An 18,028-nucleotide genomic window follows, 5' to 3' on the forward strand; every position below is an offset into this window, starting at 1 on the left:
GATCGGCCATTTCCCAATGATTTAGAAGAAAAAATGTAGCATCTAAAACAGTCTGCCAGTGCACTCTCAGATTTCACACTATAACCCAAGTAATTTCTCCCATTTCCCTTTATTTAAAAAGCTGTATTGTTTAATAGGAAAATATTCTTAATTTGATCGGGTGATGTTGAGCACTCCCAAATTCTAAAGCATTAAACAAGGCTCACAACTATTTAAAAAGTTCAATCATGAAGTATTCATTGCTATGAAGGCCATATGTATAAATTCATTTGTGAAAGGATCTGCCTTGCAGTAACATGATTTTTTACAATTGTGAAGGAGGGAAGGAGTGTGGAGGCTTTGGAGAAGGTACACAACACGTTTTCCAGGATGTGGCTTGGATTGGCATGCATCAGCTGGATTGGAGAGGTTGAACAAACTTGGATTGTTTTTGCTAGAGTTTTAGGGGATAAGGGGAAACCTGATAGAAGTATATTAAATTTTGAGAGGCATGAATAGGGTGGATAGTGGGAGATTTGAAACATCAAATGCTAAGGGGCCTAGATTTCAGGTGAAAGAAAGAAAGGCTTAATGGAGATGTGTGAGGCACATTTTTTACACAGTGGGTGGTAGGTGCCTGGAACGCACTGCCAAAGGAGTGATAGAAGCAGATAAGGTGGCAACATTTAAGAGAGATTTAGACAGATGTATGAATAGGCTGGGAATAGATGAATACTGACCATATACAAACAGATGGAATTAGTTTAGAATGGCATTATGGTCAGCACAGACATGATTGGCCTATTCATGTGCGAGACTGTTCTATGTTGTATGTTGTTTACATTGTCAGGTCACCTGACTCCATGATTTAATTTCCACATCTAAACAGATAGAGAACAAAAAGTTCTAATATCTGCTGATATGTTTAGGGTATATAGGATAATCTCTACGATCAGTTTAAAATGTTATAGTCAAATCAATGTTATAATCAGTTACATAAAACAGACATTTTTCTATATTATTTGAGAAGGTCCAACCTCATTTACTGCCCCTTCTTGGAAATTTCTCTCCAGGCAGCGTGCCTAAATGGTGGTTGGTGACAATGGCTTGGGTTGGTCTATGATTTATGTTTGGTCCAGTGTGTGAGTGGCTTGCAGTTGCTTTCAGCAGGAGACTTTATCCTTCCTCCCGTGTTGTATCAGGTGTTTTGGTCACAAATGTAGAATGGTATTCAACCTTTTTGGCCTCATTTATGAACAGTTCTTCCATGCTCATCAAGATCTAGAGTGGAGCTTGACCTGGAGCTTCTAGGTAGGAAAGCTATCACTATATCATAAACCCTCCCTTCATCAATTACACATATCATGTTTTCGAAAGCAGAATAACACTCTTCTGAAAGTATTTTTTATGGCCAGCAAAAGGGTGGAAAGGACTTTAGTTCCTGACTTGGGGATAAATGCTCATTGCCCAGCAATCCAAAAGACTTTTGCAACTAAGAGTAATTGATTCACTTCAGGTGATACCTATGTGCTTTCTTGGGTTAACAGAGGCTTAGAGGAATATGACAAGCTAGCAATTTATCTGTTGTCCAGATCCCTTCTGCATAGCACCATGGGAAATCACAAAGATACGTGCAATATTATGCTGTAACGATTTTGCTCAGATTGACCTAGAGACCTAATTTAGGTTTATAAATCCATAGATTAATGGCTTCACTAAGACTGAATATTAAATAGTAGTAAAGTTATTAAATTTAATTAGTTATTCAGTTTAGTTTAATTTAGATTTAAATTGTAAAATCCACTAATCTGAGAATATTTATGCCTCCTAGGTCCCAAGGCTCCAGATGTCTACGGAGAACGAATCGATCATTTGGAAGATGAAATGCGACATTTTACACTATCGTTTGAGAGACTCCAATCCATGGTGAGTGGAATCAGTGACAGTCTCAGACAATCCATTCAGAAAGACACCAATAAAATGATTGCTTCGTGGCTGAATAATCTAAAATGTCCTGATAAAGACTTTGCATGCATAACTGAAAGCCTGAAAAATCTGAGTAAAGGATACCCACCAGCGATGGGAGACTTGGAAGGCAAGATCCCAGAGGATAAGGATGTCTTGAAAACAAACAGTGACTTGCTGCATGACGTTTATGGGATGGTGATTCGTCATGATCGCCAAATCAGCCAACTTCTGGAGGCCAGTAGACCACCTACACCTACGGCAACTGGGGATTTTCTCAACAGCTTTATAGATGACAGGCTCACCAAGTTCCGGGCTGACCTACTTGATGGATTTGAAAACAGATTCAATGTCTTGCAAACTGTCTGTGATTACAAAGTAAACTTAATCCAGCAACAGTGTGATGAACAGAAGAACATAAATCAACACCTTGAAGGAATGATTAATGGAAGAGAATCTGACCTAAAAAAGGAGATTAATAACTTACAAACTCAGATTGGTGGATTGACTGTAACTGAAAACTGCTGTGACAAAGTCAAGTACTTGTCAGATAAGATCAATGCCCTGGAACGGAATCTAAAAGAAATCTCAGACTATCAAAGATCATTAACAACACGGTTTGAGAGTGAGTTGCCACAATTCCCCAGTATTCATTTCGAAAATGAGTACAGTAGTAGGCTAGATGACATTGAAGCCAAAATCAATGTCACAGAGAGGAGACTGGAAGAAAATTGTCTGTTCATAGAAAACAACATGAAGGGACATCTTGGAACTGAGCTGGATGGTATGAAGACATTCCTACATGATAAACTAAAGGACGTTGAAGGCCGAGTTACTGTTATTGTTGAGGAGTTGAGCAACATATCTATTCCTGCCAGCCTAGAAGGAGAAGTAATCCCAAGGCTAGAAACAGAGATTTCAACAATTAAGAAGAAAACTAATGATGGCCTGGTTGATTTGGAAGGAAGACTAGAAGTTTTGGAGAATCTGTGTCCTGTTGGTTGTACCTCAATTATTAGTGACATTGAAATTCTAAGAACAGAAATTGATGATTGCCACAGAAACTGCCAAGATATTGTGACAAAACTAGATAAGAATTCTGGTCTACTTAACAAACTTAACTACTCCATGTTTGAAATAAACAGAAAAATTAAAGAGGAAGAAGAATCCAGTGCCGTGCAGGGAGAAATTACTTTACTAAAGATCAACATCAACTCCGTGAACAAGACCCTAAAAGGGATCAAAGACACTGTCAGCAAATATGCTGATGACTTTGCGTTTGCCAATTCAACGTGGGATGAACACGAGCGCAAAATGACAGATGAAGTCCATCTGATCCAACAGATAGTGAACAGCCAAGGTTCTCAGCTCCTTTTTAATGACAAGCGAGTCCATGAGCTCAAAGGTGATCTGGAACGAATTAACCATCGGATAATGTCAGATCTCCATAACTGCAAACACATCGCTCAAGATATCCAGAAGGAAGTGTCACAGGTTGACAGACGAGTGGCTCAGATGGAAAGTGTGTGCAGCAAACTAAGTGCAGTATTAAACAGTCTGGATTATATTAAGGATGGTTTGGATAATCATGCTGGAGATCTGTGGAATTACTTAGACCGCATGAATTTAACTCTCATGGTACACAATCAAGACATCACTGCTCTGAGAGATTCAGTCAATGAGTGCCATACGAGAATAACGGGCATCGGAAATCAAGCATTAGATGGTAAGCAGCAACAACACTACTTTCACTACAGTTTTACAAATCGGATGTAAAATAGCTAGGTCAAACTTACAGGATTTCTTCAAAATTCCTAATCATAACCCAATATTCATACTAATGTAATGAAATAAATTTGCACAATAGTGAAAAAGCATAGAGACAATTTCCCATTATACACACCATTTATTCTATACATCTACTGTGGAGCAGTAATCCAAAGAAAAGGGTTTAGACAGTTTCACAAACTGCAAAGATGAAATGCAATTTGTTTAATCATCTGCTGAATCCAGTAATTGGATGACTACCTTTACAGCAAGTTACAAAGATCTGGTTCTGAAACAAAATCATTACTTCCTTTAAACTTTGCTGAGGTTGGGACTTGAGGCGAGTGGAAGAGATTCAGTTTCTCTATAAAAGTAAGATAAGTAATAGTTTCAGGAGAAAGGTCAGCCATTTAGGACTGAGTTGAGACATTTCTTTATTCAGATAATCCTGAACCTTCTGAATTTTATAGCCCAGAGGACCAGGGATGCTTTGTCTTTTGAGTATAACTTTAGGTTTTCAAAGAATATGGGAATAGAACCAAAAAGTGGAGTCGAAATAGGGGCTCAGCTATGATCTTTATTGGACAGCAAAGCAGACTTTCAGGCCATTGTACCTCCTTTATTCTTACTTATTTTCTTATGAATGCTCAAAGAGACAGACTGAAATTTTAATTTTAAAAGCAAAGCAATACTTAGTAAATAAAAGAAAGGAAATGAATCCACTGTGTATCATCATATATGGTATTATGCAAGCAAACACGATGGTTGTGATGACTTTAGACTGCCAAATTCACATACCTATATAATACAAAATGGAAAAGTGCAAGTTTACAGTTCAACTACCGCATATTCAGCCAATGTTGTCTGTGTCAACATTTTGCTAGATCAGTTCTGAACAAATTCTACAGCTCTGCTGTCTCCCTGTATCTTTTTCTGATTCAGTTATTAATGCACTTTCCTCTTAAAGGATACACATGGTCAACCACTTCCTGGGGTGCATCCTAAAAACTGTGTAAACAAATTCTTCCAACTTATCATTCCCTGTCAACATTGTAAATTAATTAGCTCAGATCATTAACTCACTAACCAAAGGAAATAGGCTTTCCTGTAATCTCACTCCCTCATCAAAACCTTTCATAATCTTTACCATCTCTTAATTTTTTTTAGGCTTTTCTCATGGAAATGGTCTTTGTAACTTGAGTTCAGTCAAACCATCAATATTCATGAAGGAAACAAACTTTTTCCAGTTATAAACACTTCAGTATCCAAGAACAGAAATCCAAATATTCTTCAGTTCATTTAAAACTGTTAAAATTACCCCCTGTGCAACACTAATTGCTTACCTAAAAGTATTGAAATTATCCAAATACTGTACAACTATCAACATCCCATTACTGAGTGCTAGACCATAATTAACAATTTCACATTGTACAGTTATCCTGGGTTACCGTAAAATGGTTACATCTCGTGCTCCAAACTGAGTTAAAATTTAATTTTAATTATATGAACTATTTATGCACCACCAACAGGAGACCTCAATATCAACAATATTGGATTATCACTTACTTCACAGAAACAGGAACCTTTCTCATTTCTGTTATAGACATATTAATGCAACAGTAAAGGATCACGAACAAAGAAATGCTAACTCCACCTCACTTAATACTTATAAACACAAAATTAGAGCAATTGCAATTATCATAAAATTCCAACAGTCAACTCACTAACACACACCAAGGAGAATTGAAACTTGCCAACAATACCTGTTTGTTGCCCACACATGGAGCATTCTGTAGATTATTAATGATGCCTAGCAGCTCAGAGGCTGAGCTCATGTACACCACATCAGCTCAGTTCATGCTGTCTGAATGGTTTTTCATAGAAAATAATACGTTGAAGGGCACAGGCACATAACTTTACAATGTGGTAAAAAGTTAAAACAAACAACGTATTCCTGTGTACTTTTATATAGCATGCAGGAAGAAAATGGAAAAAAGAAAAGGATTATTGAAATCTGTTATGAATTGAACTGCAGAAGATATTATTGCTCCAACACTTCAAGCTATGTGATGATTTCAGACGTACAGTTAGGGGAGCAGAGATGTTTATCTTGACCATCTGCCACGACTTTCAGTGTTATACATTGCTTTGAACAGACCTCCAACTCGCCCCAACAAGTCAGTAGTGGTTTCAAGGATGCCATTAGGTTAGCACCAGCTGTTTCAAAAACTTAATATGTGTAAAAATTAATTGGATTTGTGTTTAAACTTCATGCATGATAACCTGAGGCTACATGGTGTGTACCAGTTTAACTTGAGGAAAGAAACTCTATACACTCCTCCAGCAGTGACCTCTCACGCTTCAAAGATTTTCCTTCAGGTTTAAATAAAAGAAACAAATGGGCAAGATAGTAATTAACGTCCACAAATACTAACCTTACTTAGACTTCAAAACATTTTTTTACATGCTTTCACACAGGCTGTAGTGAATGTATGGATGACTTAAGACCTAACCTTGCTATTTAGAGATGTTTAGTATGACGTGCAACCAATAAATAACAAAAGATGTAAAAATTTTACAGTTATATCAAATGCAGATCTGTTCAAAATCTGACATTCAGGTTTTTTTTTGGTGAGCGCATGTTAATTCAGTTCACACAAAGTAAAAGGGCCTGTATTTTGAGGTTCCCCTGATGACTCCAAATATTAAGCAGTCCTTGCAACATGCTGCCCCCAACTGTCAACTGCCGGCGGAAAAATTGTTTCTCTCTAATATTCACTGTTCAAAGACATTGTTTCAGGAATGTTTCATAACACCTCAGAGTCTGAGATGTTTCAACTTGCTTAATCAGATTCAAGTAGTAGTACTTTATGGAGAAGAAATATACAGTATGTCAGCATCACCTATTGATGAACGATCTGGAGCTTTCAATGTTAAATGTGTGTAAAGCTGCTGTTAATGGCACCTCCTGCTTCCCACATTCATCAAACTACTTTCTACACAATTCCTTTTTTTAACACAATTGTACAAATTTCTAATAGCGTGGTTCAGTCTCCAACATCTTCACTAATTAACTATTTAGATATTGAAGAAACAATAGTGGAAGACAGTGCTTCCTGGAGCCTGAGATTTAGAAATTTCCTTTGTGGGCTTGATTACCAAACTAAAGATTCAGTCTTTCATTTTCATTTAAAATAAATACTGGATCTTAGATCCCATCTAAATATGTGTCTACTTGCCCACTTTGGTTCTGCTTTCGATATACCTCTGCTCTTCTATCAGATGACAGCATACAAAATAAATAATTAATCTTTGTGCGAATTTTAAAACGCACCTTGTAGTAAAATGAAAACAGCGAGAAAATGGATTATTGAGTGAAAGGTAGCTCTTGATATGGAAAGTTGACTAGTCGATGATCAGGGAAGGGGAAAAGTGCAGAATTTTTTTTTCCCAGCTTTCTTCAATATCAATACACATGGCTCAAATTTTTCAAGGTATACCCAAGTGTGAACTGTATGGTTCAGGAAGCTGAAACTTTCCCAGGGTTTCAACAAAGGTGATCATAGTGGCCCAACAAATAGTATTTCTTGCTCTCGGAAATCCGGAAGAAAATCAGCCAATTTTGTGGCTGAGCAGACTTGACTTAATTGCTGTGTGTTTCTTATAAAAATTCTTGGTCTTCTACAATAAATCTGATTATAACAAAGTATATTTATAAACTGAAAATAAATTATTACATGGGACACTAGTGTACTGAAACAAGCTGTTTACTGTTTTCTGGTACATATACTTTATTTTAAAATGTTGCAGTTAAGCTTGCCAAGCCAGCTGTTTGTCATTCATAGGTCCTTGTTGGAAGCAAATTGTTCTATAATTTCAGTATGTCTGCTATGTGACAATCTCACCAAATTCATATAATTTTAATGAGAAGATTGAGGTCCGTTACTTTAATTTTAAAAATTAGCTATTGACTGTACTAGCTGCGTCTCCCTTAAAAGCAGTGAATAATACCACTGTTTAGCCTATAAAGGTTAAAAAAATGTTTCATTATTTACAGGGTGTCCTACTATACTGATCAGTAGAAATATACGGCACAGTCTCTGGAACAGGTTCCAAAGTTTTTTTTCTGAACAGGGCTACTTTGTGTTTATTTGTTTTGAAATCAGCTCCATTTCAACCATATGTCATGATCCGATTAAAAGAACTTGGATCATTATAGCACCTTCTCATGTCCTCAGGATGCCCAAATTGATTTACAGCCAGTTAATTACTTTTGAACTGTAGCCACTGTTGCTTCGTGGTTAAACAATGCCATCAATTTCCACACAGTAAGGTACTCAAACTATAAGGTGAATAAACGATCAGAGGATGTTCAGTTTTTTTCATTTCCTTGGTTCAAGGAGGAGTTTCGGGCACTCCGTTTAGCAGTAATAGAGGATCATTAACATGAGAGTGGGCCTTGGTTTAAATCTTATCTAAAAGTTAGTGACTGGAAAAATGCAATTACCTACTCAAAGCCATTCCTGTTTTCAGCCTACATTCTGTTCTGATTGTGCAGTAGTATTCGAATCCACAACTTCTGACTCCTACAGATTCACGTTTTAGGTACAGAAACTGCAGCTCTCAAGTTTCATGACAAGGACAATGCAGTGATTTGAATTCAAAGGGGTGATTCATCACTCTGAAAACAAATGTTAAGAATGTGGATTTAGATTCAGCCAACCGTGCTATGTACATGTGCTCAAATTTCTCTCCTTCCTAACAATAGAAGCTTTATTGCACTAATATTGGAGCACTTGGGATATTTAACATCTTGTATATCACCTCAGAGCTTCTATTACAGTGAGCAGTCAATGCTGGTTCAAGTACTTACATTTCTGTTTCTGGAACAAAAGCTATACTCTGATGTTGAGGACTAACTGAGGTCAGTGGGAATATTAAAGTGTAATTCTAATTATAGAAATAATGATAACCTAAAAACAACACAACAGAATAAATTGCTGAAATATTTTTGATAAACAAAAGAACTTCAAATCAATTCAAGTGAGCAAAAGCCACATATTAGTATTCTATTAACTGCATCTGCTTATAAAGTCTGCTGTCAGTCACATAAAGACAATCTACTAATTTAGGACCTTCGCAAAACCACTTTGATTTGATCTCTAAGAAACAATTACATTAAGTATGCTATTCAAAATTTATGAAACATCTCACTTTGAACAGTGGGCGAGGAGAGAGAAATGAATGAGTTACTCGGGGCTGAATTTTCATTTTCAACTCCATCCTGCCATTGGAAGGAAACTTGGGTGGGTTGGGATTCCACAAATGCCAGCACTTGGGACAGTGTTTGAGGAGGCATCCAATCAATTTTCCACCTCTGGGAGCTCTGTCCAATTAAATAAATCCAATAGAAGGCCCTCCACCAGCGAGGGATCAGAAGCCCACAATCAGAAAGGCCCTGCTTGCTTACACAGCAGTAACTGTCCACAGTGGGTAATTTAGTGAGCTGGATCACCTACCACTGATGTGTGGGTATCCTTCAGCCAAATTATATATATAGTTGAGGTGTAGCAAAAGGCTAGAGAGGAGGAATTAGAAAGAAAATGGTTGAACTTTAAGGTGCTAAGTTAGCAGAACAGTCGAGAGGCATCTGAAGTTACTGAGGGAAGCAGGGGTAGAAACTGAGGTGACACTGGGCACAATCTGCTAATGCTCCCCTTACAGGGGTTGTGCCAGAGGACTGGAGCCTTGCACCTTTGTTCAAAAATAATGCAAGGCTAAACCTAGGAACATACCAATGGTTTAATCTCATTGGTAGGAAAGCTTTTAGAAGTAGGCATTTTGTCCCAGATTTACTGTCACCTGGAGAAATGTGGATTAATTAAGAAAATTCAGCACAGGGCAAATCATGTTTAACTAACTTGATTGAATTGTTTGATGAGTTATCAGAGGTTTGAAGTGGTAATGCTGTTCATGTAGTTTTCCGAAAGATATTGGATACAGTAGCATATAACAAACTGGTCAGCAAATTTTAAACCCATGGATAAAAAGTACAGTGCCAGCACAACACAGATACCCAGCCGGTTGAGTGTCAAATGACAGAGTCTAATGGCAAACGGTTGTTTTTCAGACTGGAAAAGTTTATACAGTTAGTTTCCCTCAGTACTGCTTTTCTCAATCTGTGTTAATAACCTAATCTTGGGCATGGAGGATGCAAATTCAGAATTTGAAGATGAGAAACTTGGAAATGTTTTGAGAGATGGATATGGATTGACTTCAAGAAGACATACCTTGGCGGAGTGAGAAAGCATGTGACAGATGAAGGTCATGGCAAGAAATGTGAAGTCATGCACGTTGGCAGGAACAGTGAAGAAAAGGAATAGGAAATTATTGATATGATTTTTGTGGGAGTGCAGGAGCAAAGTAATCTGGGGTGCACGTGCACAGATCATTGACAGTAGCAGGACAGATTGAGAAAGTAGTTAATATGCCGAGGAGGTCCTGGGTTTTATAAGTGGAGACATGGAATACAAAAGCAAGGAAGTTATGTGAACTTTTATAAAATATTCCATCTGCCTCAGCTGGCATATTTTGCTAAGCTCTGAATACCACACTTCAGGAAGAATGTGACAGCATAATGGTGAGGACATAAGAAAAATTGCAGAACCTTTGCAGGCGTGAGGGAATTCTGTTTCGTTATTAGATTGACAATTTGGAACTCCCCAAAGAAGACTCAGAAGAGATTAGATAAGTGAGGAGTCTCCACAAAGTAAATGGGAAGAAACTATTTCCGTCAACAGAAAGATTAAGAATCAGCGGACATCCAACTTGCAGGTAAAAAACCTGGGAAAAACATATTAACTTGTGAGTGGTTAGAATCTCAAATGCGTGGTTTGAGGGTATGGTGGAGGCAACTTAAAGCATTGTTTTCAAAAGGGCATTGTATCTCCATTTAAAGAGAAAAGATTTGCAAATGGGAAGGATTTGGAGAGGGATTACTGAGTTGCTGTCAAAGAGCTGGCAATGACATGAAGGGCTGAATAACATTTTCATGTTGTAACTGTTATATAATGTTATGGATCCTTTCATGATATGGTGCTTATTCCAAGATTGAAAAGATCCAAACCACAAGTTACATTAGAGGTCCTGTGTTACGGTGCTTTCATATGACAACAGCATATTTGTAATATGATGCCCTTTAAAAATGTCTGCCATGTTATATTGGACATGTTCACTTTGACGACTAGTTGTTCACAAATCATGAAGTTTTATAATTCAGCATTGGCATTCTTTAATTGAATTATAGACTATAGGAATTCATTCTGTATCTTTATTTACACTTCGCAGTCCTCACGCAACTTCTATTAAAGATGACGTACACTATCATAATGGCTTTATAAAAAAATTATGAAGATTAGATCTTGCCAATGTATTCAGTGTAGTTATTTAATTTTAGGGAATCTGCTTTAATTCACATAACAGATTAAACCTATTTAGGATCACATCAGAAATACTGGATTTAATTTGTCTTGTAAATTTGCTGATAACTGTACATTATGCTTATTTTTACAGACCATTATTTAGACCATCAAACACAGAGACAACAATAATCAGTAGAACATTTGTTCATCTGGATGATTTTGAGTGTTTAGTGGGGAATATGTAACACTAGAACTTACTTTAATATTTACTTTAAAGACCTAATTCGGCAGTAAATTGCAATTGGTTACTATGTAGATTTAAAGCAAGAAAGAGCTATTTCACATAGGTCAATGTGTTAAAACTGCTTTGTTTTCTATACAGGAGCTTGTAAAGTCAAATTTGAATAAAGTTGTGAAATTTCACAGAATAGTGGAGCAGAGAAGGAGACCTTTCTTCCCCTTGTCTATGCTAGTTCTTTGAACTAATTATGGAATATTTTTGAAAGACTGACAAATTATTTAAAAAGCGGAAAGAATTAGAGAACTCATTTTTAGGTTTAAATTGTTCAAAATGGGTAACTAGGGAATCAGCTGGTGGTTTTCAGATCCTATTATATTCCACATTTGTTCAATTATATAATCCAATTCTGTACTTTGGCAGTGATTTTTAAAGGATTTCAGATAGGAAAAAATATCCAAACTATATGAATTCATCAGTAAATCCATGATCACAGTTTGTCTGATAGAGATTAATTAGATTCCAGAGACTCCCACAGCATACACTGTGTCAAGCATATGAAGCAACACTGTGCGCCAACAAAGACAGAGCACTGGGGTAATAACAATACAGGCATTGTTGCAGAACAAACACATTCTGCACACAAGTTCAGCGATAAAAACAAGTTTATGCATATTAGGTTAAAGGTCTGGTTTTATTTAAATCCCAGATAGTTAGCAAGGTTAATTCCTTGTTTTGAATTGTTGTATCAAGTTCATATTTTCTCTTACTAAAAAGTAAGAAAATTATCTCAATTCTAATTGTCATCTTCCCCGAGATTGTCTGGTGTTCCTGGATTAGAAAGGTCACTTAGTCTCCCGAAATCACCAAGTGACCCATTTTGCATTATCTGGTTCGTAATTCCACATTAACATGCTGATTAAGGTTCACTTACATTCGCTGCAGCACTACTGCAGAGTGCACACACACATTGTAATTGAAGTTCCAGCGCACTGTGGCTTCACTGCCAGCAGCACCACAGGTAGTTGCCTGCAGCAGTGATCAACATTTAGGATGCCTACTGATTTTCACTCCACTCATAACCCCTCATGCTTCACTTGTCACCTCAATCACCTCCCACTCACTGCTCCTTTAGTCAACTGTCTCACTGCCCCACTCGCAACATTTGAGCCCTCGTCAGCAGGAAGAGAGTGGAAGCAGAACAGTAAAAGCTGCTGCAAATAGAGGCAGTAACCATGAGCGTCAATGGTGATGACAGCAGCATCCAATTCTTGTTTCAGTGCAGTGGAAGAGATCGTGTTAATGGTATAATGTTTTCATGTGGAATAACAAACTAAAAGTGTTCTTGATACCTGTCTAATATATTTGTCAAAAAAAATTACTTCCATATTTAGACAAAGCTCCTTGTGAAATTGAAAGTGCCAATATAAAAACGGATGGAATCAAATAGTGCGCAAGAGCGGCAGATTTTCAAAACCCTAATAGTGTCATTTTGAATTGCAGGTCCACAAGGACCTGTTGGCCCTCCTGGATCATCAGGTAAAATTACAAAAAATACTTTTTAAACTACCAGCTACTACCAATATTTTCTTGTCAGTATTTTGATATTTAAACACAAATTCTGCAGAATATTACCAAAGGTTAAGGTCCGACATTTACAGATAAAATTCCACATAATTTCCAACCCATTTCTGTTTTGTTTTAAGAAAAGGGTTTAAAATTTTCATGTGACTTTCAAAACTTTTCATTCTTGGGCCACCTCTATCCATGCCACTCAACACAGCAATTCCTGCAGCTACTAGTCTGTTGAGTTAATCTTTTATCTATTCTTTTAATTCCCTTATTCATGGTTGAAGCCTTACGCTCTTATATCCTGGTGGCTCACCCAGTAACCACCCTATCTTCCTTCCTTACATCCGACGCTCCGCACCACCCCCCAACTGCAAATTCTAACATTGTTAAGGCCAAAAAGACTGGAATGGTTACGGCAGACAGACGGTTCACCATTCATCGTCGGATCTGGCTGGACTATGAAAGGTGCTTTCAGAGTCAGCTTTATCCTTCCAAAGCTGTACATTATTCCAGCAGCATTATAGAATGCAGAGGTATTTCTTTGCTTCTCTTTAATAAAAATGCTGCCTTGGATGCCTCTCTCAAACTCCTTTATGGCCACAATTCCAAGAAGTTCATGAACTTGAGACTATCCATGTAACTTGCCTGTGCTGCTTCCTTCTCCAGCAATAGCATGGCCTTGCTCACTTCTCTCCCCAGTCCAAAATTTTGATATTTTTCTAATACTCTTGTGCAATCCCAATTTCCAATCACTCTACCATTTGCAGCTACTACCTCAACTACTCAAAGATCAAAGCTCTACGTCTTTCCTATATGTTTCTGCCATGAAGGCACTTCTTTAATATCTACCACGGCAACCAGGTTTTGTTTATCAACAAATATCTTCTTGCATCACTCTGTGACACATTTTTCTTTACAGCACTTTGTAAAGTGTCTTGGGTCTTCTTGCTATATTAAAGCCACTATGTAAAAGGTTAGTTAACTGGAAATTTAAACTAACGGCACAACAAATCATGAACTAAATAGGGAGTTCTTGTCTTTTCTTTTTGCCTATACCCATTGTGAATTGTTAATGGTAGAAAAAAAAACTAAGGGAGGTGAAAGCCACTTTCATAAAGCAACAGCACATTCGCATGTTTATGCCATTCATATAGCTAAATATAATTTAGCTGTTATAAAATTTTAACCAAATTCCGTACTGTCACGTTGCTACACTTGAGCGGAGCCAATACTCGTGCTTCTTCCAGTAACTCCTGGGACAAACCTATTCCTTGCTTATTTAAGGATCAGGTTGGCTTGTTATAATTATAACAAGATCCCTCAGATTTAAAGAGACACCTTTTGTTCTATAATGTTTACCGTTCAGACTAGTGCATTACTCATAGACAGTAGTTTATATATGATATATCCTGACTGACTTTTGGTTATGCCCTTCCTTATATCTATTCTTGACTTTGGTTAAGCCTTTCCTTGTATCTATTCTCCCGCTTTCCATCCCTTTGCATCTGGTTCCATGCAGTGCTCAGATATGATTTCCATTTCAAAGCATGATGTACGTGAGAATTGTTTGATACTTTCTCTTTACACTTTTAAACACATTGTGTACCCTCCTGTCCCTCATGAGGAAATCTAGAAACAGAGCAATTTAAGACAGGAATATAGAGGAATTTCTTTGCTGGACTTTTGAATGCATTCAGAGCTGAGCTAGACAGTTTTTTGATTTACAAGGAACTCGAGGGTTATTTGGGGGATGGCTGGGGTTAGGAAAATGAAGACTACAATCCAAGCAGCATGCTCTTATTGAGTGGCAGCTCAGGCATGATGATTCAAATGCCTTACCCCTGCTGTTTCTTGTGGGCCCAAATCATCCTTTTGGAGATGGGACATGTGTCAGGACACTTCAGAATACTTGAAAAGCCATAGCAATGTAAGGTTAGAGCCAAATGCTGAGAAACAGGGCCTGTTTCCACACTGTAGGGATTCCATAAAATGGGATCAGAGTGGCTAGGTGTTTGGTGCCCAGCACGAATATGCTGGGCCAAAGAATACTACAACACAGAAAGAGCTGTATGACTCTACATGTCTAACGCACAGACATACAGAGGAATCCCCTGGTGAGTTTAAATTTCTGATGAGCAGAATCCTCGCTGCCTGGGACCTGTCACAAATATTTCTGACTCTGAAATCAGAATGATCAATTGAATAAGATCCATGGAGCGTACCTAAATATTGACCCAGAAACTGTTAGAGTATTTAACACATGATTTAACTGCTGAATAACTTCACAACTAACCACTCCAATCACCTCCCCACCCCAACTGAATATGATTGCTCATGCCATAAACATAGGGCGTACCTTATGCTGCGCTGGCTGGACTTAGGCTGGAGACTTGGCACTCCTCAGCTCTCCTCCAACTGGGATCAGAAGAATCTGAAACAAATGGGCAGTATCATCAGGTCAGGAGCAGCAATGCTTGTTGCTAACCAAAGATCTAGGCCAATGTATTACACTCAAAGATTTTCATAAGGATATGTTTGAATTCTGCTAAAACCTGCAGAATAGACGAGTACACAGCAGGAAAGTCGTTCATCTAATAGCAAAAGCCGAGAAATAACACAGCCTTTCTTTATCAAGGACAATTAATTCATTCCCAACATCCTAAGTTTACAGGCAATTTTTCTAATTTTAGTATGACAGCTATTGTGCTTCAGTTATATGCGAATAGTTGATTACTTTAGCGCTAAATCTTCATTGTATACTTTACACCATTTTGAATAGAATATCATCCTGCAAGAATATCCATGTGGTGTGTTAACTCATCCTCTTGAATACATCTCCAAGATATGGTATAAAAGGTGGCTTTTAGGATCAGAAACAAATATCTGTTCAAGTAGAAAGTGTGTGTTTGCTGAAGTCAAGACAACTAAAATCTTCGAAATGAAAGCATCCTTTCCAGCTGGCAGGATTTTATATTCAGTAGTTTACCACAGTGTCCAGTTTTCTTAGTTAAAAAATGGCACCGGGCCACAGGTTCCTGCTTCAGCAATTACCAGACCAAAGTATTATCCTCCATTAATGAATGGGAGGAAGATTGTGGGCTGACTAGCGCAGAAGCAAAAAAAAACCCAGCCACAATTTATTCACATGCTGTAGTCATATCAACATAGCTGTACAAGAGGGTCTTTGCATGAGAAAGCAACAGCACTACTTCTGTAGGAACTATATTGAATGCAGAGGTATTTCCTATCTGAACTTTGTTCTAATTTTTGAATTTGGTGCATGTATTTAAGTTAGTGTGAATAATGAGAGCCAGCAAACATTTTCCTTGCTAAATGTGCTAAGCTTCACTTCAGATTCCTACTATATGTTTGTGTCCATCTGAAATCGAGAATGATCAAAATTTAACTGCATTGGTCAAAAGATAAACAGTCCAGTTGTGTACAGCTCAAGTCCACTTCAAAAGGACAGTGTTTTAATTCTTTATTCCAACCACATCTCATGATTCTCAATACAAGGAGCCTCAGGGTCACTTCATGTTATAGAATTGATTTACCTACGATTAAGAGAAGCACAGTTCAAGTTAAAATCATTCAAACAGTTGGTTGAACACTCCCAACATAGAAAGTGCTTTGGACAGATTCTTTCCATCACAAACATTTCCTGTACTGGCAGTAAGCAGCTGGCCAGGTTTTATTTTTCCTTGATAAAAATCAGCAAGTTTTATTTATCCCAAGACTGCTTTCACAAAATAGATTCAATATGCATGACTGTTTTCCATTATTGAACACTGCTGTGAATGTTTAGTCACAAATTACATCATAGGTTTTCATGTGGATTTTCAATTAAAATAGTAAAATCAGCCAATTCCAAGTCCTTTTTTTGTGGCAATGCATTTTTCTTAAGTGTCCATTGATTATAAGTTTTATTTACAGGATTTCCGTCCTTTGCAAAACATGTTACATTTTCTGTGGGTCTGACTGAAAAGCCGTTCCCTGCTGATAACGGTGTTGTAAGATTCAACAAAGTTCTCATCAATGATGGAAGTCACTATGAGCCCCGCACAGGTATCGTATCATTTGACACAATTACAGTTTTTTTTTAATTGATGCTGTGGTCTTTGGCATAAAACCCTTTGCAGACTGCAGAGCCGAAACCACTTCTGTGCAGCAAATTATTGAAATTCATAAAACTTGTCCTTTCTGAGATTGATGTATAGCGTGCACAATCCACAGCAGCACTGAGATGCGTTCCCACCTTTTTGCCATTTGTTGCTCAACAGGCAATTAGAAATAAGGATTAAGATAGCACACTTTCCATGGTTCAGCCCTCCACCAGCACAGATGGGTTTGAAATACTGTCTGGAGATATTACGTACAGGACTAATTTCTGAGCACAATATAATGCTAAATTTGCTGATAACTTATTTTTCCTACATGTTACCAGCCCGTGGAGAAAGTACAGCATGCTCTTATTCTGATCTAGCAGATTACTTTAAAAGTGTAAATTAAGAAATTGGACTAAAGTTAGAAAATTTACCCTGTTGTGTGTCATGTCAGTCCCTAACCTAGTATAGTTGAACAGCAGTCAGTTGAAAAACATGCTCCTCCCTCTCTGACGCACAACTGAACACTAAATGAGATCCGATAACTAGTCCATCCACATATTTAACAACAATTGCTACTTCCTAAAGGTCAGTGATATCTCCACTTATTTTGAAGTGCATAATTGTATTAATTCAACTTGCAGTCTCACAGCAATAAAACATAAATTATATGTTTGGTTTACTTAAATTAACTGATCACACAGAAAAAATAGCAAAAGCCACAGTTGTTGCCCAGCTGAACAGTGAAAGCTCAATAAACTCTCCCCAGTACACGGAATGGAGCGATGCCAATATCGTTTACCAACTGCTTATCCTTGGGGAAGCCAAGTTCATAGTTCTTTCGAAGAGTAATTCTGAAACTGCTCAAATGGAATAAAAACAGTAAATTATACATATGCGGTTCCACAAGTTATTTTTCAAATTACATTGGCTTCATTAACTTCTAAAATCACTGGGGATACTCCATGCAGGTGAGTAATGAA

The 18,028-nt window shown here is 37.5% G+C and overlaps 1 protein-coding gene across 2 annotated transcripts in view; it reads left to right on the forward strand.

The window, feature by feature from the left end:
* Nucleotides 1-18,028, forward strand: part of LOC125461645 (EMILIN-3) — a 29,809-nt gene that overhangs the window by 7,515 nt on the left and 4,266 nt on the right. Inside the window, exons 4-6 of one of the 2 annotated variants that reach the window (XM_048550599.2) lie at nucleotides 1,811-3,670; nucleotides 12,874-12,909; nucleotides 16,876-17,007. In XM_048550599.2, coding sequence (XP_048406556.2) covers nucleotides 1,811-3,670; nucleotides 12,874-12,909; nucleotides 16,876-17,007 — 2,028 coding nt within the window. The remainder of the gene's footprint in view (nucleotides 1-1,810; nucleotides 3,671-12,873; nucleotides 12,910-16,875; nucleotides 17,008-18,028) is intronic. The other variant, XM_048550600.2, reaches the window with a different exon arrangement.

The sequence above is a fragment of the Stegostoma tigrinum genome, chromosome 19 (genome assembly GCF_030684315.1).
Source record: "Stegostoma tigrinum isolate sSteTig4 chromosome 19, sSteTig4.hap1, whole genome shotgun sequence".
Taxonomy (NCBI): domain Eukaryota; kingdom Metazoa; phylum Chordata; class Chondrichthyes; order Orectolobiformes; family Stegostomatidae; genus Stegostoma; species Stegostoma tigrinum.